This window comes from Rhododendron vialii, chromosome 6a (genome assembly GCF_030253575.1).
Source record: "Rhododendron vialii isolate Sample 1 chromosome 6a, ASM3025357v1".
NCBI classification, from domain to species: Eukaryota; Viridiplantae; Streptophyta; class Magnoliopsida; order Ericales; family Ericaceae; genus Rhododendron; species Rhododendron vialii.
The window spans coordinates 28,792,599-28,819,224 of record NC_080562.1 but is presented as its reverse complement, the minus strand read 5'-3'; the positions used below and the strand labels follow the sequence as shown (position 1 = coordinate 28,819,224).

Sequence of the window (26,626 nt, the reverse complement as noted above, 5' to 3'; positions counted from 1 at the left end):
TACATAAGTAACCGAACCAATAATAGAACAGCATAATTAAACACCATCTAAACCATGAACAATCTATAACTCATCAGAAAAATTCAGCAGATACCACAAGTGCAAAGTTGCAACAACATAGTTAAAAAAAACATAAACATCTTTGTTAAACACCATCCAAACCAACTTGCAAACTCAAACAACATAACACCTAACACCAAGTTCTACTACATGCAAATAAACTAGCCAAGTGTTTGGACCATACTTGTTAAACTATCACGGGGCAAGTGCAAATCAAGTTTTGGCAAGCTCTGCTGTTTGTGCTCTGTTTAATTCTTGGGTGATGAAGTGGTACATCCTAAGATCGTCAGGGCACGACATGAATATTGCTCGGATTTTACTATTCTTGAAAAGGTTAAAGCCTTGTGCCCATAACTCAGCATCCTCGTTGAACTCACGAAGCTCTGACAACTTGTTTGCGCATTCTTTCATGGTAGGAATCTCAGCAGCAACACGCTGGACAGATGGAGAACTAGCACTGTCAGTTGAATCACATATTTGTTGCATACAGGCTTCAAGCCTTGACGTGACTGTACCTTTTTTCCCTTTGCCTTTCTTTGTAGCAAAGCCATCAACAGCCACCTGTTTCTGCACTTTTGTAGGGTGCACCAACTCTTGAGTTGCATCATCATCCAACAACTCGTCAATGTTTTCCACATCAACCACCGGTGGTCACTCTCGGGTTCTTGGCATAACTCATGAATTTGGAGCATATGATCCCTCCCTAGTAACTGTGTTGCTACCAAAAAGAATACGCATTTCTTCCTCCAATGTTAAGGGCTTCAGCTTAAACTTATAGCAATCAGGATGTCGCTGCAAAATATATAAAAGACTTGTAGTTTAAAACATGAACTATATTTGTAAGTTGTAAATATTCACAAACAAATATAAACCGTAGAAAATTGGAAAGTTATGAGGGATGTCGTAGTACCATTAGCTTCAACTCCCACCACTCATCTGATGCTGTTATTGCACCAGTGTCAGGATCCTTACCCAATCCACTTTCACCTAACACTAAGTTCTTCCACAGCTGCCACTCTTTTTTCAACACACCTCACTGATTCTTTAGTTGTTCATTTTTTCAATTCTTACCCAGTCACTCATTAAATTTTGGGGCAACGTTGGTCCACCTAACCTTTGTAAGTTGGGTTCCTGATTTGTAGTTAGCACCACCCAACTCTTCCACACATATGAGGATGAAGCACTCCCTCGCATCTTTGTCCCAAATTGCTTTACTACGTACACTTGAGGGGGTTTTGCCCGTGGATGCACCAGTTTGAGTCGCAGATATGTCTCCACTATTACATAAACACATGCCGTAGATAAACATAGGTTCCATATCAGTAAATAACAAGATGCATTCAAGTATAGGAATCCAATGCCAAAGCATTAGAGAAAAAAGAAACAAACATAATTTCATTAAGTACATTACAAATCCCCTAATACAACATTCTATAACATGATCAAAAATGGGAAAGTTAAAATTACAATGCCATAAAATATATTTGTAAAAGTCATTCAAATAGTACAACAAACTACTACGTCATTTGAAGATGATGACCACCATTGCGAGGAGGAAGCACATGATCAACCCTTTTGTAAGCAAGTAGCAATGGTCCAATTGTTGGCCAAGCATCATAACCTCTCTCTCATTTGCTAGAGCTTTATCACTATTACTTGTGATTACACAGGTACGTTCATTAGACACATGCTCCAATTGTTGGCGAAGCATCATTACCTCTCTCTCATGTGCTACAACATCATCACTGTTAGTGGTGGCACTTGTACAGGCAGGTTTGTTAAACACCCACCCGCCGATATTTCCAGTGCTTAGCCACCCCACAGGTAGACACCACTTAAAGAACCCACACCTCTCTCTAACTGGCTTACAACATGAGTAATACAATTCTCCCCTCATATCTGAGTTTACTTCGACAATCTTAATTTCAGTCATCATCCCACAACGACATTCCATCGGTATATACACGAGTTTTGGGGTGTTGTTAACCCCTTTCTTGACCTCATTATTGCCTTTGTAATAACTACTGCTTGATGACATTATCCTTCAACAAACAGCGTGAAAAAAATTGTCATTGATGACATTATCCTTCAACACACCAGTTTGGTTTTCACCTTTTTGAAAACAAAGAAGGAAAAAAAAGGCGTTTGGTCATCCTAAACTCTACTCCAGTTTTGTATTCGTAAAACCACTTTTACTTTTTGAACCATCAATCTTTGTAAGCAACACCAGATATTATTATTCTGTAACCTGCATCTCTTCTCTAATGATTCAATATATTATTAGTTCACGATTTCTTGTGATATTTACAACTGTCACAGAAACTCAAAGGCTAAGCAATCTATCATATAAAGCACATGCCCATTTCAAAATTCATAGTATTTCATTGCTTAAATATGTCGGATCTAAAAAAAGGTTGAGAAAAAAAATAGGACAGGAAAATAAACCAGATCTCAATCAAGAAAGATCAAACATTAGACAACAACATAAAACTCAGATTGAGTCACAGAATGAAGGGTTTTACCAGCAAAAAAACTTAATCATGCACGAATTCCCAACACATTACTTACGGTTTAGTAGGGATTGAGGAGAGATTTTTCGAAACTTTGAGGACAACGATTTCCTGGACTTTTTTTTGGGGGGTTTGGGTTTTAAGATAGAGGTGGAGGAGAAGAAGGAGAGGTTTGAGGAGAGAGGTGGTCAAGACTTGGGGTACTTCATTCTACATGCAAACCCCAGATCTAAATCTCGACAAAAAAATTTCCAGATCTGAAATTGGAAAGAGACAACCTAGGAACGATTACTGGTGGGGGAGGTGAAAAAATACCTGAACAAGAGGCAAGAACATGAAAGAGGTGAACGATTTCCCCACTTTGGTCGAAGCTCCAGTCGTCTGCGGATCAGTCTTCTCTCTTCTCGTGTGGTATGTGAAGAACTGGTGTGAGGTGAAGGAAAATCAGTTGAGAGATAAAGTTAAAAAACGAGGGCAAAGTGGAAATTATCCCAAAAGGGAGAGGGTAGGGTTGTCTTTTTGGCATGGCAGGATTCCAAAATGGGAAAATGAAAATTGAAAAAGCTCCTGAGCCTCTTTCTGCGTTTTATTTTAGAAACAAGAAAATGGAAAATCCATTTTGCCTCTTCCTGCCAAACACCCAAAACCCAAAAATGAGAAGTGGAAAATGTAAAAAGGAGCCATCCAAACACCCTCTAAATACTTCAATCTTTAAAGAGAAAATGCAAGATTTGGATTGCAAACTGAACTGTCTTTTTGTTCCTTTACCTTAGCATGTTCATTTAATGGGTGTGATGGCAGAATAATTGTCCCTTTCTCACCATGTTTGCTTATGGGGCGTTTCCACCGAGTAATAAGTCGTTGACAATAATTTTTTGATTTTGTTCTTATTCAATTTTTTCTGTGTATGTTAGTTTTGCGTCAAACTTTTATGTAATGGGTTTGTCTCGACAAAAAGAATATGAAAAGTATAAAAATATGACTTTTACACAAGTATTTTGAGAAAAATTCAAGAAAAAACAAAAAGCTTTTCGAGCTTTTTCTGCTAGTTCCAATTAACGGAAATAGAAAGTGATTTAAGGTGGTGTTCTAGTTTACCCCCTTAAAAAATAAGTACTTATTCTCAATTTTCAAACTTAAAAATAAAAGACTTATTGAAATAAAAACATATACAATATGAATCTTGTTTGAGATTATCAAATTTTGCAAAAAAAAATTAAATTTTTTTTTTTGTAAACCCATTATTTTTAAGTTTGAAAATAAGTACTTATTTTGGAATGTGGAACATCATAGATAGTGGGTTGGTAGTGTTTAGGAACCTACTTTTTGGCTTTTCAGTTTCAGTTTTTTTGGTTATTTGGCTTTTTGGATTATAGTCAGAATGTGTTTTGGAGAATGAAAGAGTGTTTGAGAGATATGTGCAGAATGTATTTTGAAACAATAGTAGTGTTTGGTAAATGAATAATGAAAATAAATTATGGATTGATTTTTTACCAAGTTGCCCTTGGCCTTTATTAATTTTTTAAAAGGTGTACAAATATTTATTTCTTTTTGCCTTGGGCCTTTATTATTGTGTTAAAAGTAGTAAAAAAAAAAAAAAATTAAAGGTGAGGAAGATAAGAAAAATTCCTCTGTGTGTGTATTGCGTCTACCTTCTGGTAACAAGTGAGGAAGATAAGAAAAATTTAAGACAGGGCAAAAAGTGATAAATAAGTCAAAAAAGTATGGGTATTTTGGTAATTGCGCGAAAATGGAAAAATGGGAAACTTGGAAAAGGAGCTTAGAGCATCTCCAGCCTTCACCCATATTTGAGTCAAATTTTGGGTAAAAACCCATTTTGGGTAGACACATTTTCAACCATCAAACCCAAATTTTACACATCTCCCTCTTTCTCTCTCTCTCTCTCTAACTAGCCGTTGAAGAAATGGATCAAGGCAAAAGTTGTCTCAGATTTGGGCAAAAAAATGGGTAAAACCCAAAATAGGGAAGGGTTTGGGTCAAAGATTGGAGAGAGATTTTTGTGATTTTTGCCCCATTTTTAAATTTGAGTCTTAAAATGGGTTAAGGCTGGAGATGCTCTTAGGACCTCATTTTGGCTTTTGCCCTCTTTTGTTAAGATCTGATAATGGATTTTACAAAATGGGTTTTCATAATTGGATTGTCAAACACCCACAATGCAATAAGTAGAATACAAAAATGCAAAATTGAGCTTCCCAAACACCCGGAAAATGTATGGTTTAATATTCCCTTCGTCCTTCATTGTTGGTTTCTTTTTGGGATTTAAATTTTTGAGAGGACAAACATTAAATGCATGTCTCATTTTAAAATGAGCATTGATTTCCACTTCTACCCCTGAAATCTCATTTATAATGTTATTTTCAATTATTTATGAAGGTTAACTTTTGGAAATCCGAACACTTTTTTTGGTTGATTTTTTGAGTATGACTAATTTTATGAGATATCCCAAAATGGAATAGAGGAACAACATTACGGGGCGGAGGGAGTATCACAAAATTAATAACATAAGGTCAGACTTGTTGCTAGGGTAAAACCTTAGGGTCCATCTTGTAGTTTCAACAGAAAATCTTCTAGTTTACCCCCTTAAAACCTTAGGGCCCACTAAGGGTCCCACACAAGTGATCCGAGTCGTTCATTATGTTTAAAATATTTTTTCAAGGGCCTCCGCAAAAAATCAACTTAATTTGATACTTATAAGTGCTTAATTTAATCGTCAATCCGATATCTATAGACGATTAAATCAAGCACTTATAAGTATCGGATTGAGCTGATTTTTCGTAGAGGCCCTTGAAAAAATATTTTAAACATATAAACGGCTCGAATCACTTGTATGAGACAGAAATCCATAGAAATCTGTGCGCATTCTGTGCACAGATTTGCTGTGCCAGTAGACTGGTTCTAGTTTCGATTATTCTTCAACTACACTTAATTATACACCAAAGTATACATCCATACTCAGAATACTTCGGAATTACCGTCACATAGCACTCCATATCATTTTACAATTACACATTTCTGTAAGGTCTATCACTACGTGTATAAAACTTACAAAAATATATAATTATAAAATGATCTAAAATATTACGTGGCGATAATCCCAGAGCATTAAAAAATTAGTAGTAGTAGCATTTTGCTTCTTTGTTTTTCCAAAGGAAATATTTCCCCCTCGTTCGCCCGTTCGTCGGCGCGCACGCGAAAACTCAAAAAAATAAAAACCGCAAAAAAAGAATGCCCCGTCGACCCGACCGTAACACCACCACCACCTCCTGACTCGCCCACATCGCCCACATCACATTCTCCTCACGCGTCCTTCGTCATCTCTCTCTCTCTCTCTCTCTCTCCACCGACGACACACTCCAAACCTTCCCCCCTCCCCTACTCTCAAACCCGAAACTACCACCAAAACCGTCTTCAATGGACGACGCCGTCGGATACACCACCGCCACTCCACCGGCCCCTCCCCCCACCCGCACCCCGTCTTCCATACCCATACGCGAAGACTGCTGGTCCGAACACGCCACCGACACGCTCGTACGGGCCTGGGGCGGCCGCTACCTCGAACTCAACCGCGGCAACCTCCGCCACAACGACTGGCAGGAGGTCGCCGACGCCGTCAACGCCGTCCACGGCCACACCAAGAAGTCCCGCCGCTCCGACGTCCAGTGCAAGAACCGCATCGACACCCTCAAGAAGAAGTACAAGGTCGAAAAGGCTAGGGTTTCCGATGACGCCGGCGGCGCTTACGTCAGCGACTGGCCCTTCTTTCCCCGCCTCGACCGCCTCATCGGCCCCTCCCACAAACCCTCGCCGCCCCTACCGCCTCGTCGGAAAACCCCGCCGGCGCCGGTTCCGGTTCCGGAGATGCCTCAGTGGACGGTTCCGGTGGGTCCCCGGTCGAAGCGGCCGGCGCCGGCCGCTTCGACTTCGGCGATCGTGAGGAGGAATTTCTCGGCGATGGCTGCGGCTGCCGCGGCAGCGGAGGCAGAGGAGGAGGGGGAGGAGGCGGAGGAATCGAGTGGCGGGAGCGAGAAGGAGGGGAGCGGGGCGGAGTGGTACCGGGGGGTGGCGGAGGCGATAGAGAGGGTGGGGGAGGTGTACGGGAGGGTGGAGGAGGCGAAGCAGAGGCAGATGGTGGAGCTGGAGAAGCAGAGGATGCAGTTTGCTAAGGACTTAGAGGTACAGAGGATGAGGATCTTCATGGATGCGCAGATACAGATGGAGAAGATTAGGCGGGGGAAGAGGAAGCAGAGGAGCTCGGAATCTGGTGAGAAATTTTTTCTCTCTGATGTTTGTTTGTTTGTTCAAGGTTTAAATGCATGCTGGTAGTTGGAGAAAAAAGGCCATTTATTGTGTGTCTTGGACTTGGGAGTCTTGGATTGTGTTTAGATGTTTCTCTTAATTTGTCTCTTTGCACCAAGCCATTTGTGTTGTTTCTTTTGACATGGGAGTATTATAGTCATATTTTCATGGCCCAAAACTATTTTGTTGACTTGCTGTAGCGTCGAAATGGATTCCAATTGTTAGGGAGAGAGTGAGAGAAATTTGGTTTGTGCCATTTTTGTGACTTCCAAGAGAGAAAGTGAGTGAGAATTTGGGTGAGCGAGCCTGTGCTGAATAGAATTCAACGAAGTCATTATTGCCAATATGGAAATGTTGTTCCAATTGTTAAGAGCAATATACGATAGTGAGAGAAAATTTGGCTGGTGCCATCTTTGTGAGCTCCAAGAGAGAGAGAGAAAGAGAGAGAATTCGGCGTCAGCTTCCTAATCCTGTGCCAAACTTGTCACAGGATTTTGACAGGCATTACTTGGCTATGGGTTTGGTTCGCTAGGATTGGACATGGTTATTTTGAGACTTTCGCAAGGGAAATGACATAGGTTCGAAGAGGCCCTCATGTGGTTCTCCTCAACAGTTTCGGAAAACCCTTTCAACTTTATACAATTGGTTGGCAGACTGTTTGTGCGTAGGTGGTTGTGAAACTTTCAAAGTAGTTGTTTTGGCATGTTGGTGTGGGTTCATCTTTGTCTTGATAAGTACTATGTCCTTAAATAGAACAGTTTGAACTTTCTTTCCTTGTAAAGGAGGTTGTTAGTTATTACCGCTGGACAATTTGTGCTTGCAAAATTGTGGAATGGTTATCCTGGGATGTACAAAGTTAGTTTAATCTGAAGTGAGGACGTTGGTAGCTGGCATAGACTTTATAATGAGAAATAACTTACCTTCATGCTGGAGAATCAAGTATTTTGTTACTTCTGAAGACTGATATAGTCCATCAGGTGTTTAAGAAAGCTGCATCCAGCCAAACATAAAGAAAGCCTCTCTTGATATTGTTCTACAAGCAGGATGCCAACTTTAGTTTATCAGTTACTTATCTACTTATAATGTGGAAGGTTGCTTTGTGACAAATTTTGGAATGCCATTTTGCAAGGCACACTAGCTCTGCTCATCTCAAGGCATGGAAAATTTAGAAAGAGAGGCTAGATGGGGATTTTTATAAGTTCTACTTATAGTGTCAGCCGTCAATGCTTAGGTTACAAAAGGTGAACATAACTCAAGATTTAGATCAATTCCAGATAGTATACAGGAATTTTTCTAGTCTTGTTTTGAGAAACTAAATAGTGATAAAAATTGAAGAGTTCTTCTGCTATATTAGTCCCTCTCTCTAATTTATTTATATATACTGATTATATGTTTCTCATATAGTGAATTTTTGAGGTTTTAAAGTGATGAGCATAATTTACTGGCGTGGGATGAGTCAGTTCAAGTGGAAGGTGTAATAGCATCTCCAAGCCATCCTCGACGTCTCTATTTAAGAGTACTGTGTTGCTCTAATCCGTCCTCTAAAGCTCTCTTCTAGTTGAGAGGATGAGTTTTGATACCCAAAATATTGAGGATGAAGATGAAAATGGAGTATGATCATGTATTGTGATATTGTCTATTCTAGGTGGTGGAAACTTCATTTATAAATTGGTTAACGTTCAAATGGTGCATATATTTTAGGATGAGACCAGTATTGAATGTTTTAAACAAAAGTCTAGAAAATGATAATAGAAATTTAAGAAGGAAAGTGGGGTATGTTCAAGTTTAGAGTGAGTTTTTTGAAAATTCGGGGAGGAAATTGAGTGTTGGGTTGGAGTTGGCATGAATAGGCCCTAGGGAAATACTCCAAAACTGCTTTTTAACAGATCATAATTTTTTGATTCTCTAGCCTAGAGTAGGTTGGACTTTGGAGAATGGAGATGCTCTGATGCCTTTTGAGCTCTTGACAATTGCGACGTCAGTTCTTTGGTTGTTGACTTGTTGAAGAAAGGGTTTCTAGCAATTTGTTTTCTCATTTTGATGTTTGGTGATCACGGCATGCTTGAATTAAAGCCATGACTTTTGATCACCTGAAAAACAAATGAGAGCTTTTGTTGCATTCTTTTTTCCTGGGAAGTTGTGAATTGGGATGAAGCCACGAGCTAGCTCAATTTCAATCCAAAATTATGATGAAGTTTCTTCTATGTCAAACAGAACAAAAGTCTGATGAAATTCTGTATGGGATATTCCTTTATTTTTAGTGGTTTTTGCCTAAATTGAAACCATGACTTTTGACCACTTGCTAAATTATAAAATGTGAGCTTCTGTTGTTTTTGTGTTATTAGAGAAGCTACGATGAAGCTACTGCCTAGTGGTCTTGTTCTTATTTCTGTCATGGCATCCTTTTTATTTCATGGATGTCGAGGTCCAACTGTCCAAATAGCCTTTCTTTTTATAATTATTTCCTTGGATATTTGAGTTGTTTCCTCTGTCACAATTGATGAAAGAATAGTGTTTAGTGACGATAATTTGTAGTGCATATGCTTTCTTATTACATGTGAGTTTATTGGATACTTGTTAAATCATGTTGTTGAAGTCTTAACAGCTGAAGGGAATAGTTCTTGTACCTGAAACTCTTGTTTTGTGGAACTCCAGTATTCTTTTCTTTGAGACTTATGGGCCATTTTATTTGTTGTTGATATCTTCCTCCTCTGCTTTTGTCGGTGATGCGAAAAAATAAGATGGATTTGCAATGTTGCTTTTGGGATGATATTCTTAACTCCTTTTGATATGTTTACTTGTGTGATTATTAAAGTTTGCATTAGCACACAGATATTGACGTTATATCTTTTTCGATTGGTGCTTGACATATCTATGTACGCCTAATAATCCCAAAATTTTGGATGGACGTCATTTTCACGATATTAAAATTGAGTTTGCCTCTTGCACCCCTTCCCCAAGTTGCCTTTGCGCGAAGTTTGTGCAAATTATGTGAACTACTTCCTTTGAGGTGTCTATGAATTCTGAAGAAGTGCCCGTTGTTGAATCTGATGTGGCCCATTGGTTGACATGGAAGTTGATGTCTGCAACTTCAGCAAAATGTAATTGCAGTCGCGTTTCAATCTTTTTGGTCTCCTTTTGTTTTCTTTCTGCTTTAGTTGATAATTTGAAAAACTCTATTGTCTTACACTTTTTACACGTGGAACAATCCATGGATGCGTTGAAAAAATGTGCTTGACTTGTGTATCACCCGTCTTCTCCACTTTTCCTAATATTCTTAGTAGCCTCACTTCGATTCTTTCTGTTTATGAAAACTCAAGAATGTTGTTCAACATGGATGGTAAGAGACTAAGAGTGGTGTACACTGTACAAGATGAGAGAAGCGAATCCTACTTGATTAGGAAAAAGTTGGGTTTGATAGTTATAATGGGAATTGATATTCACACTCCCTTTTTTGTTTTTTAGTGTTGAAAGTGTGTATTTTTTTTTTTTTTGCTAAAAGACAAAAAAGGGAGTGTGGATAACAAAAAATGGAGTGTGAATATCAATTCCCTTAATGTATTTGTTTTGAACAGTACAACCATTTAATATAGCAGATAGTTGCTTGTACTATGCAAGCAACAAAAGGGTTCTTATTGTCAATTAAGATACTTTGGACTAATATTCGTTCTTTATTCTGTAGAACTTTGAGATAAAACAAGCACTTAGGGTAGTTCAAGAACACAACAATAGTTGAAGTTAAGAAGAGAGTAAAGCAATGACTATTGATTCATTCAAAATGAGTTTAGATGTCTTGATTCATTTAAATATGATTCAGAATTCTCCATCATGTTGTGCTTACTCCCGGACCCTGGTTGATTTTCCTTGTTCAGGTTACTCCATCGTTCATATATCCTGCATATTGTTTACTCTTCTCAGTCGATATTTACGTTGTGCCATCACATGTTACTATGTTACAATTTCATGTTTTTTTCTTATCACGTCGAAACCTTCTATGATACTATTTGTTAACAAGACTGGAACTTTTGACATTGATTTCGTTTCTCCGTGTTGCAGACAGTTATTTGTAGACGATCATGTCGGAAGAAAACCTTTTCGAGTGATGCTGAAACTTGATGGAAGGTGTAGGAGGATATTTTGTTTAGCCCCTGAAAACACATTAGATATATGCTACTAGTGATTTTGCAGGACGAGGATATCACATGAGTAGCAGTAGGTTGTGAAGTTTGGATGATGCTTCCGTAATTGTGATACTTCATTTCTGTTTGCTGTTGGGAAACTACAGAATTAAGAATAGAGGGGGTGGGTATATATTCTGGTTTTGTCAACCGGTAGGGTAATTTGTTTTCTTGTTGGGTGCTTCGGAATATCTTTGGCAAGTGTATTACTACTGTTAAGGATTGTCCGATTCTATTTTGTTGTGAAATGACTTGTGTGTTAAAATTTTGAACTCGGCTGTCTATCGACCCGTGGCGCATAGATTGTGTATAGATGGGTGTGTGGAGCCACGCAAAAGATTTGAGCAAAAGATAGGAGCCGTTCATTAGTTTTAAAATAATGTTTTCAGTTAGTTTGTAAAAAATCAGTTCAATCGAATTGTTGTAACTGTAAAGTGTTTGATTTAATCTTTCAATTTGTCATTGAGAATCTAGATTCAGCTGTGATCATTTGCGTGGGGCTCGTAATGGGCCCGACAAGTCAACACACATATTATTAGAATGAAAATCCAAAGATTTCCAATTTTAGTATATCACAATGCAATTAGAACGAAGATCCAAAGATTTCCATTTCTTTTTTCTTTTTTTGACAGAATAAAAATACATTAAAGAAATAGGAACATGGTAGTTTAGTATACACCAAGGTTTTGAATCTCGCACTGGCTGGTGTGTATCGATATTGACCAAATTTAGTATCCTTTACTTTTAATCAGTTAGTGCAACTCCACACAAGTTCGGCCTTAGTCACAAAAAAAAGCCCTTCCACACATATTGTAGAAAAATAGCTTTTTGGTCACTTTTTGATTTTTTTTAGTATCTTTTTACTTTGGTATTTTTGTTCTTATTTTCTAAAATTTTGTTAGATTCACTTTACATAATTTTGGATTAATTATTCATCTTAACAAGAAGAGTCTAAAATGTAAAAACTTATGATTAAAAAAAATGTTTACTAAAGAAGAAATCAATACCAATAGTAGTATTTTGGAATTTTGTCGCCTAATATGAACTTTTTTCAAATATGGTCCACAAATTTATTGTTATGATTCCTCTCATCAAGACAGATGATTAATATCAAAAATCCTGACAAAAAGCTACACAAAAATTATGAAAAATAAAAAATACCGAAAAAATAGAAAACATAAATTTAGTGAAGTTTTCATCTCTAGTTCTTTTTCTTAACTACCCATGTTTAGCTCGTTGATACAACCCCAAAAAGTAATAAATTCAAGGTAAATGATTTTCATACTTCTTTTTTTTGATAAATGCACTTCATTTTTTGTCATTTAGTAAAAAAATTACACATAAAAATTTCATTAAAGGATAAAAAATACAATATATTTATCAAAATAGAGAGTGTGAAAATCACTACACTAATTTTAAAAGTAAAACACTGTCCGAAAATAAGACTGGGACTTGTTTCCTTGAAGTAGTGTATCTGAATATGGAAGGTCGAATCCATACAGAATTGCAATATATAGACGGTAATTAGGTGGATTAACGAGAGCTATTATAACTTGGGTTTTGGTTTGTTTTTCTCTGCTGCGTTTGTTTTTTGGTTTCCCATCCCTGATGGAGCTGTTTTCTCCCCTTCGGGCGTTTCCTTTGGTTTGGTTGTGCGTTTTTTCTACAGCGAATGTTGTGTCTAGAAGGTTTGTGTGTGGGAGTAGGGTGGTTTCATGTTGGCCTCTCTCTTGTGGTTTGATTCGCCCGTTGTGTTGTGGGGATCTTGCTCTTCGTGATGTACTATTTCTCCGATTAATGGAAACTCTTAACATTTTGACAAAAAAAATAAAAAACTTAGAAGCAACTAAGGCAGAGTTGGCATGGTTCCATTGGCTTTGTGCACAAAAGGATTTCTATTTTTTTATTTTATTTTCTTCTTGTTTTAACCTAATAACTCGGATCAAATTTTAAAATTTGTCACATTATCTATCTGTACTCGGCTTTCACCCAGTTTCCTCTTCGTTCAGCCTGGTTCAATTTGGGCCGTTTGTGGGCTTTTTTGGGTCCACGACAATGATCGAAATAGTTTACTTTTTAGACCTCTTTCAGAACACCGACCATGTCAAAAATCAATTTGATCGGATATCGTTTGATATAATTTTAAAATGCAAATCGTTTTAAAAAACTGGATTGCAACATATTTGACACAATTATATGAAGCTTAATGCATTTCAAAGTCATATCAAATGGTAGCTGAACAATCTAATTTTTGACATGATTGATGCTCTCTGCGAATTTTAAAAAGTGAATAGTTCCAATAATTGTTGCAAGTCTGGGAAGTGCCCACAAATGACCCAAATTGGAACGGAGAGAAAACTGAATCTAGGTCGAGTCGGACTTGAGGGCGCTCTTCTCCCCATTATACAAGCGTGTATTGAGTAAATAATGGGGTGTTGAGAACCACTACTAGTGAAATTGGTTGCTCCTCTCTCTTTCTGCAGTGGTGACCAAGGTTCGAGTCCCATCGAAGACAGGGCTTTGGGGGCTATGGATAGCCTCTGGAGGTTTTTCTGTGTTAAATTTAACACCCCCGCTAAACCCCACTTATGTATAAAAGATAATAATAATGGGATTTATGTTAAAAAAAGGAAAGAGTTATAATGGGGTGCAAATACCCTAAGGGAGTTCGGCTCCAGTCTGAGACTCTAACTATCGGAGAGAACACTCTTTCTAATTTTGGCTCATAATTTTTTTTTTTACTATCTCACTTCTAATAGAGACAGTTCATTTTGTTATGCTCATTGAGAATAAATACCAAGTACGCCAAAATTCATATTTCTTGAACATCATTTGATATGATTTTGTAACACATTTGGAACATATTATTACTATCTTACAAAAAATTAGATTGCAACACTTGAAACAAAACTCATTTATATATATATATTTTTGCAACAGTCCGTCTCCCGTAAGGACCACCTCATTTTAATAAAATGTGGACCTCCTTTTTCCGATCGAATTTCGATAATTCGAGCCGCTCAATGTGTTCAGCACGTGATTTTAAGGGTACCAATGATAAATCAACAAAAAAAATGACCGGGAAGGGCTTCATCTGAGCAGTTTTTGTTTGTTTTTTATCGAACAGTTCAAACAAAAACTGCTCGGATGAAGCCCTTCCCGGTCATTTTTTTTGCCGATTTCTCGCAAATACCCTTAAAATCACGTTCTGAACACATTGAGCGGCTCGGATCATCAAAATTCGATCGGAAAATGAGAGAAATGAGGAGATCCGCATTTTAACTAAAATAAAGACTTCCTCATTTGAGACTGACTAATTTTTGCAATATAAATAAATTTGTTTCGAAACTCATATTAAACGATAATCATCGATCAACATATTTGAAGCTCTCCGTGAACTAAAAAATATGAACGGTCCTGATTATTAAGAAGGGGGAGAGGAGCCGGTCTCACCCTACGCTCCATTGCAAGTTTGAAGCGGGAAAGAACACCCCGAAAGAGAGAGAGAGAGAACAGAGAGAGAGAGAGAGGGAGAGAGAGAAATGGCGCCAGTAATACAGAGCTCTCAGCAATGGGTCGAGAAATAGTAAATCATCATTCCTCTTCATTTCGCCTTATTGTTCACAGCGTATTGTAGATACTATATACCCTGATATAAACTGGCTGTAAAATTGACAATTTTTTTTTTATTGGTTTGTTTTCTGATGGAAACGCCAGTCGACCGAAGCAAGTGAAGGACGTAGCTCACCAGGACGAGGTCGTTCGCGTCCTCACTAACACTCTCGAGACCGGCAGCGTAAGTCGGTTTTTACTGTTCCAAGTTCAACGCATACATTGTTCATGTCCAGTCCAAAACCCTAGTTATTATCAACTAACTAGGGCTAGTCTAGTATAGGAGAGCAAATCTTGACGAAACCTTTTGTAACAGTCTTTGATTTGTTTGTGTCCCGTGTGAACTATTTCTTGTGTTTCTCCTAGTTTTTTGGGCTTTTTGTCCTTATAATTCCGTGTTTATTAGTTTGCGCCAAACTTTTGTAGATTTTTGATTCTTCTTGACGAGGAAAAGTAAATTTGTTTACTTGACCCAAATGTTTTTTGAAATATCCAAGATAAAGCCCGGATTCTCACATGACTGATTGGTGTAGTAGTGTTCTAGTGTAGGTTTTGTGAATACATAAACGTTGCTCTCCTTCATCTATGGAGGACCCTAATTTAGTAATGGCATTTGGGGTTGGTATTTTTTTTCCTCCCTTGACTTCTATCAGAGTTCAATCTGGTGAACTTAATGGATGTGGAGGAATTAGAAAACTCAGGCAATTTTTATCCATGATTTTGAATTTATGCTTATTCTGATTTTCGCAGCTTTGATATTTTGCAGTGCCCACATATGCTGTTCTACGGGCCGCCCGGTACAGGCAAAACCACAACAGCCCTTGCCATAGCCCACCAGCTTTTTGGGTACAACTCTATGCACACTTATGAACTATGTAGCACCGACAAGGACATGTGACACGACACTGACACGACTCCGACATGTAAATTTCAAAAAATTGGAGGACGTGACTAGTTTTAAAAAAATGAATGTACACAATTATATGAATAATTACTAAAACAAGTAAGGCTCTAATTGTAAATGTGCAACACCACATATACTTCAAATTTTATTCATCATTATGTCCTCCACAAAAGTATTTCAACGTAGAGCATTTCATTACACGTGTCTTACTAACCAATAAACCATCATCTGTCACACAAAAAATACGACTTCCGACTTCCCTAAGTTTTAATTATATGTTAGTATTTTGTTTATCACCCTCGACTTGTTTTCCAAGTGTCCGAGAGTGTCTAGTGTATTTTTTAAAGTGTCCCTGAAGTGTCCAACCAGAAAGCGTTGAGAAAAAATAGGACACATTGAATTTGAGTGTCAGACACGTGTCCGGAGAGTGTTGGTGTCCGACACTGGTATGTGACCTCTGTGAAGTGTCCGTGCTACATAGCTTATGAACTATATAATCAGAATTACATCTGATTTGTGACAAAATTGATAAATGGTTCTAGACTGTTAAAATCTGGTGGGGTGTATTTTTGTGGTTATACCTTGAGTATTGCACTTGTTATATGATTCCAGATCATTTGAATATTGTAGAATTATGAATGGTGTAGTTAATAACTTTTACTGGTCTTGTCCTGTACCCTGTAGACTAAGTTCAATGTATCGTCAAGGCATTTTTGGTCTCATTAGGAAGTAGCTGTTGCCAGGCTTGTGAATTTTCTTATTTGTGGAAGATTCCGTATGGTCATGTACGGGAAAAAGTAAGTAGATGCAACATTACAGAAAAGAAATAATATTACAATTAATGGAAATGCTAAGGGGAGGGGAATGCTGATATTGACATGGAATGCCGCAGGAAAAAGGATAAGAGTTTATTAAACTTGGTTGATTGTATGGCTCTTGACATGTCACAGTCAAGAAAAGTGTTCATGTAGGCTACGCCTATTGATTGGAACACAAGGCTTCATCTGGACTCTGAATCGAAAATTTGAATCTGTTGATTAGAGCAAGAATAGTGCAAGGAAGAGAAAGAGGAGTTGAATAGTTTTAAGATATTCATAATGCAGGGTATTAGTAAAGGGGACCTTTCTCTCTTTTGCCGGTTATTACAGTTAGCAAGGTCTTTGTAACGGGGTTACCTTTGGATCTAGGATATACTTCATGGTCATTAAGGCTGTTAGGAGAATGATCTTGAGGGGATTCTAGAGGGGATCGGTACGAAGGATGAAGGCGGGAAGTATGTGAAGAAATGATTAGTTTATTGGTAGTGGAGTTACTGGTTGTGGACCTGTGGCTTATCTGGTTTGGTTCTGTAATAATGCGGTTGGGTTCCTTACATGCCTTGACTGCCTTCTATGTAGGGTTTGCTATTAGGTTCCTTCTTCAATGCCAGGGTGATTAGTGATATGAGACTTTGTTGTGGATGGAGAGTAAGACATTGGTATCATATGCTAATGTGGTGAAAAGACTTTAAAGGCAAGATTCCCTGATATGATAACATACTAGTCTTAGCCTCAATAGGGTATTACTTGGAGAAAGATGGAGCAAGGTTGGTTGAGCTTCTCACCACGGATTAGCCATGCAAGGCTAGGAAGTATATATGATTTTTATGCCCTTTTCAGCCGAAGGTATGTTTTTAAAGTTGGCCCAGGGCCACCTTCTCCGTGTTGTCCACTCGGTTGAGTCTTCTTAAGTTGAAGTTCTTAACGTTGCATTAAAAGAACACAGAGAGAAAAAATCTGTGTTTCTCATATCGTGTTGCATTCTTTGCCATGGAAGGCCTCAAAGAGTCTAAAATCTACATTCATGGACTATTGGTTAGTGAGTGTCTTCTTGAGTTTCTTCAAGGAACAAAACAATGTGCATTTGAACTTCATTTCATAGTATCATTTCTTGATTGGTGTCTGGTGCTGGAAAGAATCTTGACTATGGATGATCTTGTTAGGATAGACAACTTTCTTCTCATCGAGTGTTGTGCAGGCTAAATATTTGACATACCCGTTCCCTACAAATTGTCTCTTCAATGTACTGGGCTTCTTTTTATACCCTGACAGAATTGCAGTTTGGCAACCTGGTGGAAATATGGAAACTTCATTTATATGTTTGCAGAAAGCTGCACTTTTTAAACGAATTGTATTTTTGTTTTCTGTAACATGTTTTTTGATGAATGGGCTCGGTTTTTTTGTCCCTCGATGAATGTGTGTTTTTTGACATGCCCAGCTGAATGTCTATCAAGATTGCGTTTTGTTTGGTTACTTTTGACTACTTCATGATAGTGACTATTGGGTGCTCGGTTGTGTACTTGTTCAGGTTTTGCTTTGAAGAAATCTTTGGCTTCTTGTTTTCTGTTAGAGACAACAATCTTACCTTAACATCTGCTTACTAAAATTTCCTTCTCAATGTTCTCTGATACCTGATATTTGCTGGGTTCCTTTAAATTTCTTTGCTACTTCAAATATATATGACTCGTTGGCATCATCTGTTGTTTTGCTTCCTTTCAATGGCACCGTTTTGTTTGCCAGACCTGAACTCTACAAGTCTAGAGTGCTGGAACTTAATGCAAGTGATGATCGTGGAATCAATGTAGTTCGCACAAAAATAAAGAACTTTGCTGCTGTCGCTGTGGGTTCTGGACGTCAAGGGTATACGATTCTATCTTGTGATTAGTTTACTCTCCTCATTTTATCTTGTGTCAGCTTCTTTCTGTTCATTTGAATGCCTTTGGTTTACTTCAGGGGGTACCCCTGCCCACCTTTTAAGATTATAATCCTAGACGAGGCAGATTCCATGACTGAAGATGCTCAGGCAAGTTTGTGATTTGTACGGTTTTGCTAATTCAATCTTGTTCCAAATTAAACGTTCAATGATTTACATTTTACTTTACAGAATGCTTTGCGGCGTACCATGGAAACTTACTCCAGAGTCACAAGATTCTTTTTCATTTGTAATTACATCAGCAGGTGCTTTTTCTGATTCCTTTTTCCAGTAATGCTTTACCTACCTTCCTACCTATCTACCGTTTTGTTTTCTGTGAGGTGTTAACAGAGTGATACAACTATTAGTATTAAGTATTTATCCTTGCAATTTTGCTCTGATTTGAAGAAAAACTGTGATAAGGAAGAATACGTGTGTAAATACATTTAGACTTGCTCTTGTCATGCATTGGAGATTGTTGCATCTCCTTATTTATTCATTGACAGTTTGAAGTTTTGCAAGGTTTTGGATATGCTATCTTTCTTGTTGCTAAGTAAGACATCCCGGCAAATGCATAATACTAAACAGTACTACATGACAAAAAGGATCATTTCACATGTACATTTGTACCTGGAGAAGGATAAAATTTTGAGTTTTGCAGTTGTATCTCATCGTAAGAGCAAAAACATCGAGTAACCTTTTTGGGAAAACAAGACAAGGTCAGACAATTTCTATCCTTGCAAACTTTTTTGGATTTTTTCCAACTCAATTCAACTTTCAACAAGATATCGAATTAAGTGAATTGGGTGCATCACCTCACCCGTATTTTTTTTCCTCCTATTTTAGAAGTGGTGTTAATTGTTGGGGTGCTCTGATCTAGTCACTATAAAATGGATACTAATATACGTAGGTTTCAGCTGTTTTGCAATTTTGTGACAATTCCTTTAATTATTGAGGGGAACAATTTTAAGAAGGGTATGGTTAATCTGGGGAACTCAAACTCACTGCAAATGTGGTTAATTTTGCCGCAATACCTTAATGATCAAAAAGAAGAACTTTGAGAACTTTATATTTTACTTTGTCCTGTTCTTTATAGGATCATAGAGCCCCTCGCTTCTAGATGTGCAAAGTTTAGGTTCAAACCACTTTCAGAAGATATCATGACTGGTCGTGTATTGCATATTTGTAAAGAGGAAGGCCTCGATCTGGATTCAGAGGTAAGGATACAAGATTAGAAGTTTGTTTTTGGAGAATAAGAGTTTGGGCTTTTGCTAACAGGCTTCATTTTTGCATTCTTAATATTTTTGTTTTCTTTGCGATTGTAGGCTCTTTCAACCTTAAGTTCCATCTCACAGGGTGATCTTCGTCGGGCTATAACGTACTTACAGGTAAGATTAGGTTTGCCATTCTCTATACATCGTCGTGTGGTTCCTTTCTGTTATCTTTGATACTTTTGATTGCTTTATGATAGAACTTTTGGTTATCGTTACGTAACTGGAGTATTTCGCTGATCCAAGTGTATTGTTGTGAAACCATGACCTCTTTGCATTACCGTGTTAACTAAAATTGCTTGCATGAATCTCATGCAATGAATCTTGGTTTGGTGGCATTCTTATATGAATGGTGTTAAGTTTAAACTTGCCAAAATTCAGGGCTGTAGTATTGGTTGAACATTCTGGGCTAGATGATATGAGATGGATAGTCCGACGTCAACAAAAGAAACACGATAACCAGACAACCAGACAGTCAGTAGAAGGAATGGAAAGGATTGAAGGGTGCCTTGGTGGTAGGGGAGTAGGAAGCTTTTGATAGAGCACTTTTGGATTGGGTGGAAAACGTAGTATGGATTGCACAGCAGCATACAGCTAGATGATTTGAGACAAGTAATCTTGAGCTGGATTGACTACATGGGAGCGGGTGGCTTGGTCAAATGTTGCTATGTCAATGTCTGAAGCAAGCTCAGGAATACAGGTCAAATGGTTTGCATCAGGTTAGGCCAATTGGCTTACAGGCTTAGCGGGTTTCCAGTCTGGATGGTGTTGGAAATATTACAGCTTTTTAAAAGAAGGTTTGCTTTAGGCCAACTGGTTTATTTTTTTGAATGGGTTTGGTTGTGTGGCTTCCAAGCTATTTCATGTTAGAAGAGCTGGCCTGTGAGGGGACAATGCTTGCACCTGACATGATAAAGTAATTTTTGTAAAACAATGGACTGGTCACTCACCCAACTGTATTAAGAAGTAAGAACCAATCAACGTTTGGTACTACTGTAAGTGGTATATTCTTGCATAAAGCGAAACATCTATTTCAGGTACCTTGGCCACAAATACAATCAAGGGCTGCTCAAAAAAACGTAAAGCCAAAGGAAGTTCAAACAACATTGTTTCATTAGTACTAGTGTTGCTGTCTCAAATGTATGCTTGTGTGATGAAGCTTCTGTTTCAAAGTCCAGCATAATAGATATTTCTTCACGATAACTTATTTTTTCAAATATTATCGTTGTAGGGAGCTGCTCGATTATTCGGATCATCCATCTCTTCCAAGGACTTAATCAGTGTTTCAGGGGTTAGTTTTTCCTTTCACCATCTTGCTTTTGGAGTTTGCACATAGAGAAGATATTTTATGAGTCAAGATATGGAACGATCGGCTTAAAATTATTCTAGCATGATTAGTTTTTTTTTGAAAGAGTGCTCTCAGTTTGTACTTAAAGGAATTGTTTGCATTGTGCTTTTGCTTTTTCATGTTAGGTTAAGCAATACATTTTGCTGACGTCCTCCGTCCTGTGTAACCTATGTATTAACGGAAATGCAAATATCTTTCCAGTTTTGGAAAGGAGGTTTTAGGTATTCACTACATGAATATGCTTTTCAAGGAACTCTTTGGAGAAGCCATCAAATCAATTTTCAGATTTGCTTTTGCTTAGTTCATGCCTTAGATCTTGAAATAGGAACTTAGATCCTGTTAGGTATGGGCCTATGGTTTGGCACTGGCAGGATAACTCTGAATCCGATTTGGGTTAGTTTGGCAATTCTTTCTCCCCGGATGAAATCAATCTAGTGGTGAAAGTCTTACAGAACTGTTAAGAACCAAACCGCATTTATGCTGCTAAAAAGTATCAAATATTAGTGCAATTCTTGGTTTAATGGTGAAAATGAAGTCCTAGCATGTTTTTATTTCATTGTTATCTGGATTATTCTGGAGGGATACAACCTTGTTTGGCTTCATACTCACTATTTGCTCAGTAGGCGTTCCAACATCTTAATAGCCTTAACAAATTATATGTGAATCTAACTTTTAGAAGTTCCGAGCTGATTATGGGACATTTGAAGTCACTACTTTTGTCATAATCTGGAGTTCTCTGCTTTGTTGTTCTGGTTTTCTTTTATGGTACAATTGATGGTTTAGTTGTAATAAGCACCAACACTTCATCTAGGCTACCATGCTGGTGTGAGACACTTTCGGCCCATTTCATACTTCAGGAAATTGAGTTTTGGTGCATTGAGCGTGTCCCCTTAAGAGGTGTCCCTCCACTCCGAAAAAATATGTCCAAAGTATTAGCGCTCATTTAAATAGCACTGACTCCAAATTGTTCAATCTTCATTAGTCACTTGCAGGTAAAGAACTATTCAGCTCCCGCCCACCCCCCCTCTTCTCTCTCACACCTCAGATTGACGCCCCTCCCTCTGCAATGCTTAACAGAGAAAGAAAGACAGGTCTCATACGTAGAAACAAACATTTAGAGAGATGAACAGGATAGAGAGAGCGCTGTTGTAACTTTTGAAATGGACTTTCTGCTTATCTCTCGCTATTGCATTCCCTCATTCATGCTGTTGATCAACTGCATGCTTCTACACATCCCGTGGGATCGTTGTATTGTACTGATTTTGATGGCTTTGGTGATTGAGATACCCTGCAGATATTTGTTTGCTTTTTTTGTTAATTAGTTCGAGTTCAAAATCACGATCTACCTTTTAGATGTCGTATTAAGTACATTTTTTAATTTATTCTTCCTGTGTCTGTAACGTTGCTTGCAGAGTTACTTTGTATTACTGTGTGCATGTTAAGCACATTGCAGTTGCATATAAATGATGGAATGTGATATTTTGTGTTTGGAAGATAAGCATTCTAGAGAAAAAAATGCCTAGAGGTGCTCAACCTTTGTAAAAACCTACAGATGTTAAGCAAAATTCGTAGCCTTGTGTCCTCATTTCCTAGTTCTTGGGAAATCACCATATTGGCATGTCCTTGACGTGTTTATGTCGCGTCCTATACATGCTTCTTAAACATGTCTTTGACGTGTTTATGTCTCGTCCTATGCTCATCAGAGTTGGGGTTTGATATTTTCCGCAGTCTAGCCTGCCCTTCTGGGCTTTCTTTGGTGCCTCCTGGACTAGGCATGAAGGTTGCCCACCTTAGAGTAAAAGCCTGGTAGGAAAAGAAACTATTTGTCTTTTGATTTAGGAAATCTTTCAAAGCTTTCTTAGTCACTTCACCTAGTATGGAACTCTTTGGGGAGTTTGGGTTTGTGTCTCTAGCATATAGAATGTTGGAGAACAGCTGGTGATTACACCAGGAGCCTAGGAGTATCAACTGTCTTCTTGTTAATTAATGATTGAGGTCTATTTCGGCTGTCAAAATTGATTAATCTTGTTCTTGCTTCTCTGCATCCTTTTTTCACCTTAGGTTTACAGAAACACCATTTTGTTCCCATTGCAAGGCCAACCATAACTTTCCAACTCTTGAGCGGCGACTTAGGCTTCAAGAAAACCAATATCAATAATCTCTTATGTTTGTTAATGCTGGCTTTAAATTGTTATGAGATAGGATGGTGGCTTCATTAAGGCTTACAGAACTCTTTAAGAGATTTTATCAATCTCACTTGAAAGGAAGGATGGCTGAGATTGTGACTGCCAGTTTTTTGAAATGTGTCCACAAACTTTAACTTCTTGCTTCCTGTGCTGTTCAAGTATAGTTGCCATAGCAAGGGATTATATTGTGGCCAACCAATTTCAAGCCTGGAATCTTTCACTTTCTTACCTGTTACCTTTAACATCCCACTGAATGAAGTGTGTTTAGTTTTGAACGTTTGATCGTACTCTCTTTTCTCAAAAGTGTCTGTCCTCTTATTTTCGTTCCCTGCCATTTGCTGACCCGGGACTTGAAATTAATCAGGTCATCCCCCAGGAGGTTGTTCAGTCTCTTTTTGCAGCTTGCAAAGGTGGTGATTTTGACGTGGTAAACAAGGAAGTCAATAATGTAATTCTAGAGGGATATCCTGTTTCTCAGATGCTTTCTCAGGTAATACAGTAGTACTAGTACATGATATTCAATGTTTCTCAAATAATTATCGTAAAGAACTGAAGGGGTAAATATACCGCTTTTACTTTTGCTCCAGTTGTTTGAGGTAATTGTTGGAGCTGATGATATATCAGATGAGCAGAAAGCGAAAATATGCAAGAAGTTGGCTGAAACAGATAAGGTTGGCGACATTAAACAATTCATTCCATTGCTAGCCCAGTATTCCGCATTCAGCAGAAAAACTTCTTCATTTTGGTTTGTTTTGATGTTTTAATCATATTGAAATGAGGTTTGGTAAATGACGTAATCTCCAGTCAAGTAACAAGACATCACGCATTATTCTTGTGAATTTTGAAATTGATTGATTCTCGATGAAAATGAATGTACAAATACACAAACCTTTGTATAAACCATTGATAAAGGTCTTAACATGTTCAATGGATCTCATAGACTTATGAAAAAACTAAGTGGCTGGTACCCACTGGCGACAAGGGAGGTTCGTGTCTTGGGGATGGGATTTTTACCGTGGTGGTTTGTGGAGAATTGCTGCAGTGAAAATACATTTTAGTTTTGATAAGCGATGTGAATTCAAAAGATGAGTAAAAAATGAGAAAGGAGCAACCACAAGGCTGTCGTTTGTGCCCTCCAGGGAATGATGCCTTTGTATTAAACCAAATTCGGGACTGTTGTTGGCGTCATCCCATCTGTTGGATCCCTTCACATATGAGGTGTCCTCATCTTATTAAAAGCTCCAGAAATGGTTGACAGAGACTTCGTTATAGCGGATCTGAACACATGGTTTTCATATTGATTCTGAAAAGTTCGAAAAGAGGTGAAAGCTTTAATATATATATTTTTTTGGTTTCTACTTTTATTTATATCCAAGAAATTATCTCCCATAGATCTTTGACAATACATGTGGTATTATATTTATCAATTTATGATAATCCTTTCATATTGACTAGTTATCATTTATAGTGAGTTCTCACAAAAAACTTCGATAAATTGATGATTACGTGATAATTTATCAGCATTTGCACTTTATGAATTTTGGTAAATTCCTCATGTTTTGCATTTTCTGAGTCTTTTACGTGGAATTCAATATCTATTACAGGGTTCTATTGTTAGATTCTTGATGCTATTTTAAATTTGAAAGAAAAGATATTCATTATGTACTTCACTTGGTAGGGAGAGATTGTAGAGAGAAGAAAAGAGATAAAAGGAAAGGATTTAAAGTTCAATAATTATTATAAATTCTATATTATTGGAATTTTGGACAATATAGTAGCTATTTGGGATATTGTAGGGAATTTTCGTGTATTTAAATACATTTTAGAAAGTTATCAATTGAGGTGGAATGTACTTATAAGTTTTTTCCCAACTTAGGAGATAACCCGGAATTTCCCTCCATTATCTCTCCAGAAAATTGTTCTCATGGGTCATGGCCCCTCCAAATGTTTAAAAGCCCCTAGTATTTTGAAATTTTGAAAAAACTCTTGTTTTAAACCTAAAACAAATGAAATAAGGCCTTGTTCTCTCACAAAGCCATGATGCAAGTGCAAGTTTAGGGATCAATACCTAGTTTTTTGTGCATATTTTTGTAAGATTCTGTGGAAATATACGTTGTACAATTGAACGCTTACTGATGGAGGTTCAGTTTATTGTCATCTCATTTTACGTTACTTTGGGTAAAGAATGTCAGCGTTAGGATTGATGGGTGCCCTTTCTGAGTTAAGTTCCTGGATCTGCCACTCTCTCGTATCAATCTGTCTTCTTGATTGAAAATGGTTACTCAAGACCACTTGAAGAGATTTCGCTGTATATTGGTGATGTTCATTTTTTATTTTTCCTGGTATCGTGCACAAAGATTTGGGCATTTCCACCTGCCCAAGACACACAAACGCCTGAGAGATTATTTGGTTGATCAACTAGTAGTGGTTACAATTCTTATGTTTTTTAATATTTAGGTTTATCGGTTTGCTTCAGCTTATACTTGAATAACTTTCGAAAGAGAAAAATAATTCAGTAATTCTTTTGCCTTGTGGGGTTGGCAGTGTCTTGTAGATGGAGCTGACGAGTATTTGCAGCTGTTGGATGTGGCCAGCATTACGACGCGAGTACTTTGTAACATGCCACTAGAACTTTCTTATGAGAATTAGGTACTATGATACAGCTTTTGTAGCAAATCGTGAAGGGAAAAACCCGTCCAGAATATGTTATCTGTAAATTTTGTAATCTTTACTCTTCATGAGACACGGTTTTCCCTCTTTTTTGTTTGCCATCTTTGAAGATGGATATTTAATCTTCGATTTTGTCTAGGTGTAAGCTTGCAACTGGACTCCATTGGCTCCTGAATATATCATTCGTCTGGGGGTTGACGCTATTTCCAGACCATGATAAACTGTAATTTTTTTTTTCTCAGATAAACTGTACTTGGTTTCCAGTTTTTCTGCTCCTCTTACATTCATTTTCTGATTACATTTCGTCTTTTTTTTTTATTTTTTTATCAGCTATCCATATCATTTCCTGTTCTTTTGATCGCCTCATTCGCCTGGGGTTTGATTTTGCATCAGGGGGAAGTCAGTACGGTGCAATCTGGACATGACTTCTAAATTTCGCATGACAATAAAATTGCTGGGAGTATGATTGTGTTCCTTTTGCAGAAAGTTCCTCTGGGTTAATCTTGGATTCACTGTTGGCTTCAAATCGGTGTTGCCAGTGAAAAATGTAGCCCATCCCTGATCCGATAATTAGATTGTTATCGTTCGAATTTTCAGGCTTGCGTGCAAACAGCTCTAGTTTTTAGAGACTAAGGTGATCCGGTCGGCTCTAAATTTCTGCCAACAATAATGTGCTCAACAAATCAATGAACTTAGATTCTTCAAGCTTTGTTTGGATCGGTGTTCAGATTGATTGTCTCCAAACATTACAGACACCGTGATGAGCTGCGACGTGGTGCTCCGGATTACTTTACAATCACACGTTTCTGTGAGATCAATATACTTAGTGGTAGATTCATA

At 37.8% G+C, this 26,626-nt stretch overlaps 3 protein-coding genes across 6 annotated transcripts; 2 read left to right on the top strand and 1 right to left on the bottom strand.

Annotated features, from left to right (window-relative positions):
* Window positions 1-273: 273 nt before the first annotated feature.
* LOC131328594 (uncharacterized) lies at window positions 274-1,378 on the bottom strand. Its single transcript, XM_058361520.1, has 4 exons — window positions 1,175-1,378; window positions 971-1,069; window positions 772-852; window positions 274-627 (listed from the first exon to the last, which is right to left on the bottom strand). Exons 1-4 carry the CDS (start codon window positions 1,376-1,378, stop codon window positions 274-276), a joined length of 738 nt encoding a protein of 245 aa, XP_058217503.1.
* A 4,342-nt stretch (window positions 1,379-5,720) lies between these two features.
* On the top strand, window positions 5,721-11,337 carry LOC131330071 (trihelix transcription factor ENAP1-like). Its single transcript, XM_058363565.1, has 2 exons — window positions 5,721-6,852; window positions 10,944-11,337. Exons 1-2 carry the CDS (start codon window positions 6,003-6,005, stop codon window positions 10,955-10,957), a joined length of 864 nt encoding a protein of 287 aa, XP_058219548.1. The 5' UTR covers window positions 5,721-6,002; the 3' UTR covers window positions 10,958-11,337.
* A 3,129-nt stretch (window positions 11,338-14,466) lies between these two features.
* LOC131330067 (replication factor C subunit 2) lies at window positions 14,467-26,513 on the top strand. 4 transcript variants are annotated; one of them, XR_009200944.1, is made up of 13 exons: window positions 14,489-14,651; window positions 14,783-14,861; window positions 15,444-15,523; window positions 18,140-18,259; window positions 18,353-18,422; window positions 18,504-18,577; window positions 19,408-19,528; window positions 19,637-19,699; window positions 20,814-20,873; window positions 23,481-23,606; window positions 23,704-23,787; window positions 25,661-26,009; window positions 26,117-26,513. XR_009200944.1 is itself a non-coding variant. In XM_058363558.1 (12 exons), exons 1-12 carry the CDS (start codon window positions 14,608-14,610, stop codon window positions 25,763-25,765), a joined length of 1,026 nt encoding a protein of 341 aa, XP_058219541.1. In that variant the 5' UTR covers window positions 14,467-14,607; the 3' UTR covers window positions 25,766-26,052. The 4 variants fall into 4 exon arrangements, 3 of the variants coding, with proteins under 3 accessions (XP_058219541.1, XP_058219542.1, XP_058219543.1); XM_058363558.1 differs by lacking the exon at window positions 26,117-26,513 and having other exon boundaries at window positions 14,467-14,651; window positions 25,661-26,052; XM_058363559.1 differs by lacking the exons at window positions 25,661-26,009; window positions 26,117-26,513 and adding an exon at window positions 24,057-24,513 and having other exon boundaries at window positions 14,488-14,651.
* Window positions 26,514-26,626: the final 113 nt, after the last annotated feature.

Bases quoted from the DNA above. Each gene is read 5' to 3' on its own strand.
- LOC131328594 (XM_058361520.1), bottom strand. From the start codon at position 1,378: ATGGAACCTATGTTTATCTACGGCATGTGTTTATGTAATAGTGGAGAC. The intron at 853-970 runs GTACTACGACAT...TATATTTTGCAG, and splicing joins GGTGGGAGTTGAAGCTAATG to CGACATCCTGATTGCTATAA. The intron at 628-771 runs GTTACTAGGGAG...ACAAAAGTGCAG, and splicing joins TTCTTTTTGGTAGCAACACA to AAACAGGTGGCTGTTGATGG.
- LOC131330071 (XM_058363565.1), top strand. From the start codon at position 6,003: ATGGACGACGCCGTCGGATACACCACCGCCACTCCACCGGCCCCTCCC.
- LOC131330067 (XM_058363558.1), top strand. From the start codon at position 14,608: ATGGCGCCAGTAATACAGAGCTCTCAGCAATGGGTCGAGAAATA. The intron at 18,423-18,503 runs GCAAGTTTGTGA...TTTACTTTACAG, and splicing joins CCATGACTGAAGATGCTCAG to AATGCTTTGCGGCGTACCAT. The intron at 18,578-19,407 runs GTGCTTTTTCTG...TGTTCTTTATAG, and splicing joins ATTTGTAATTACATCAGCAG to GATCATAGAGCCCCTCGCTT.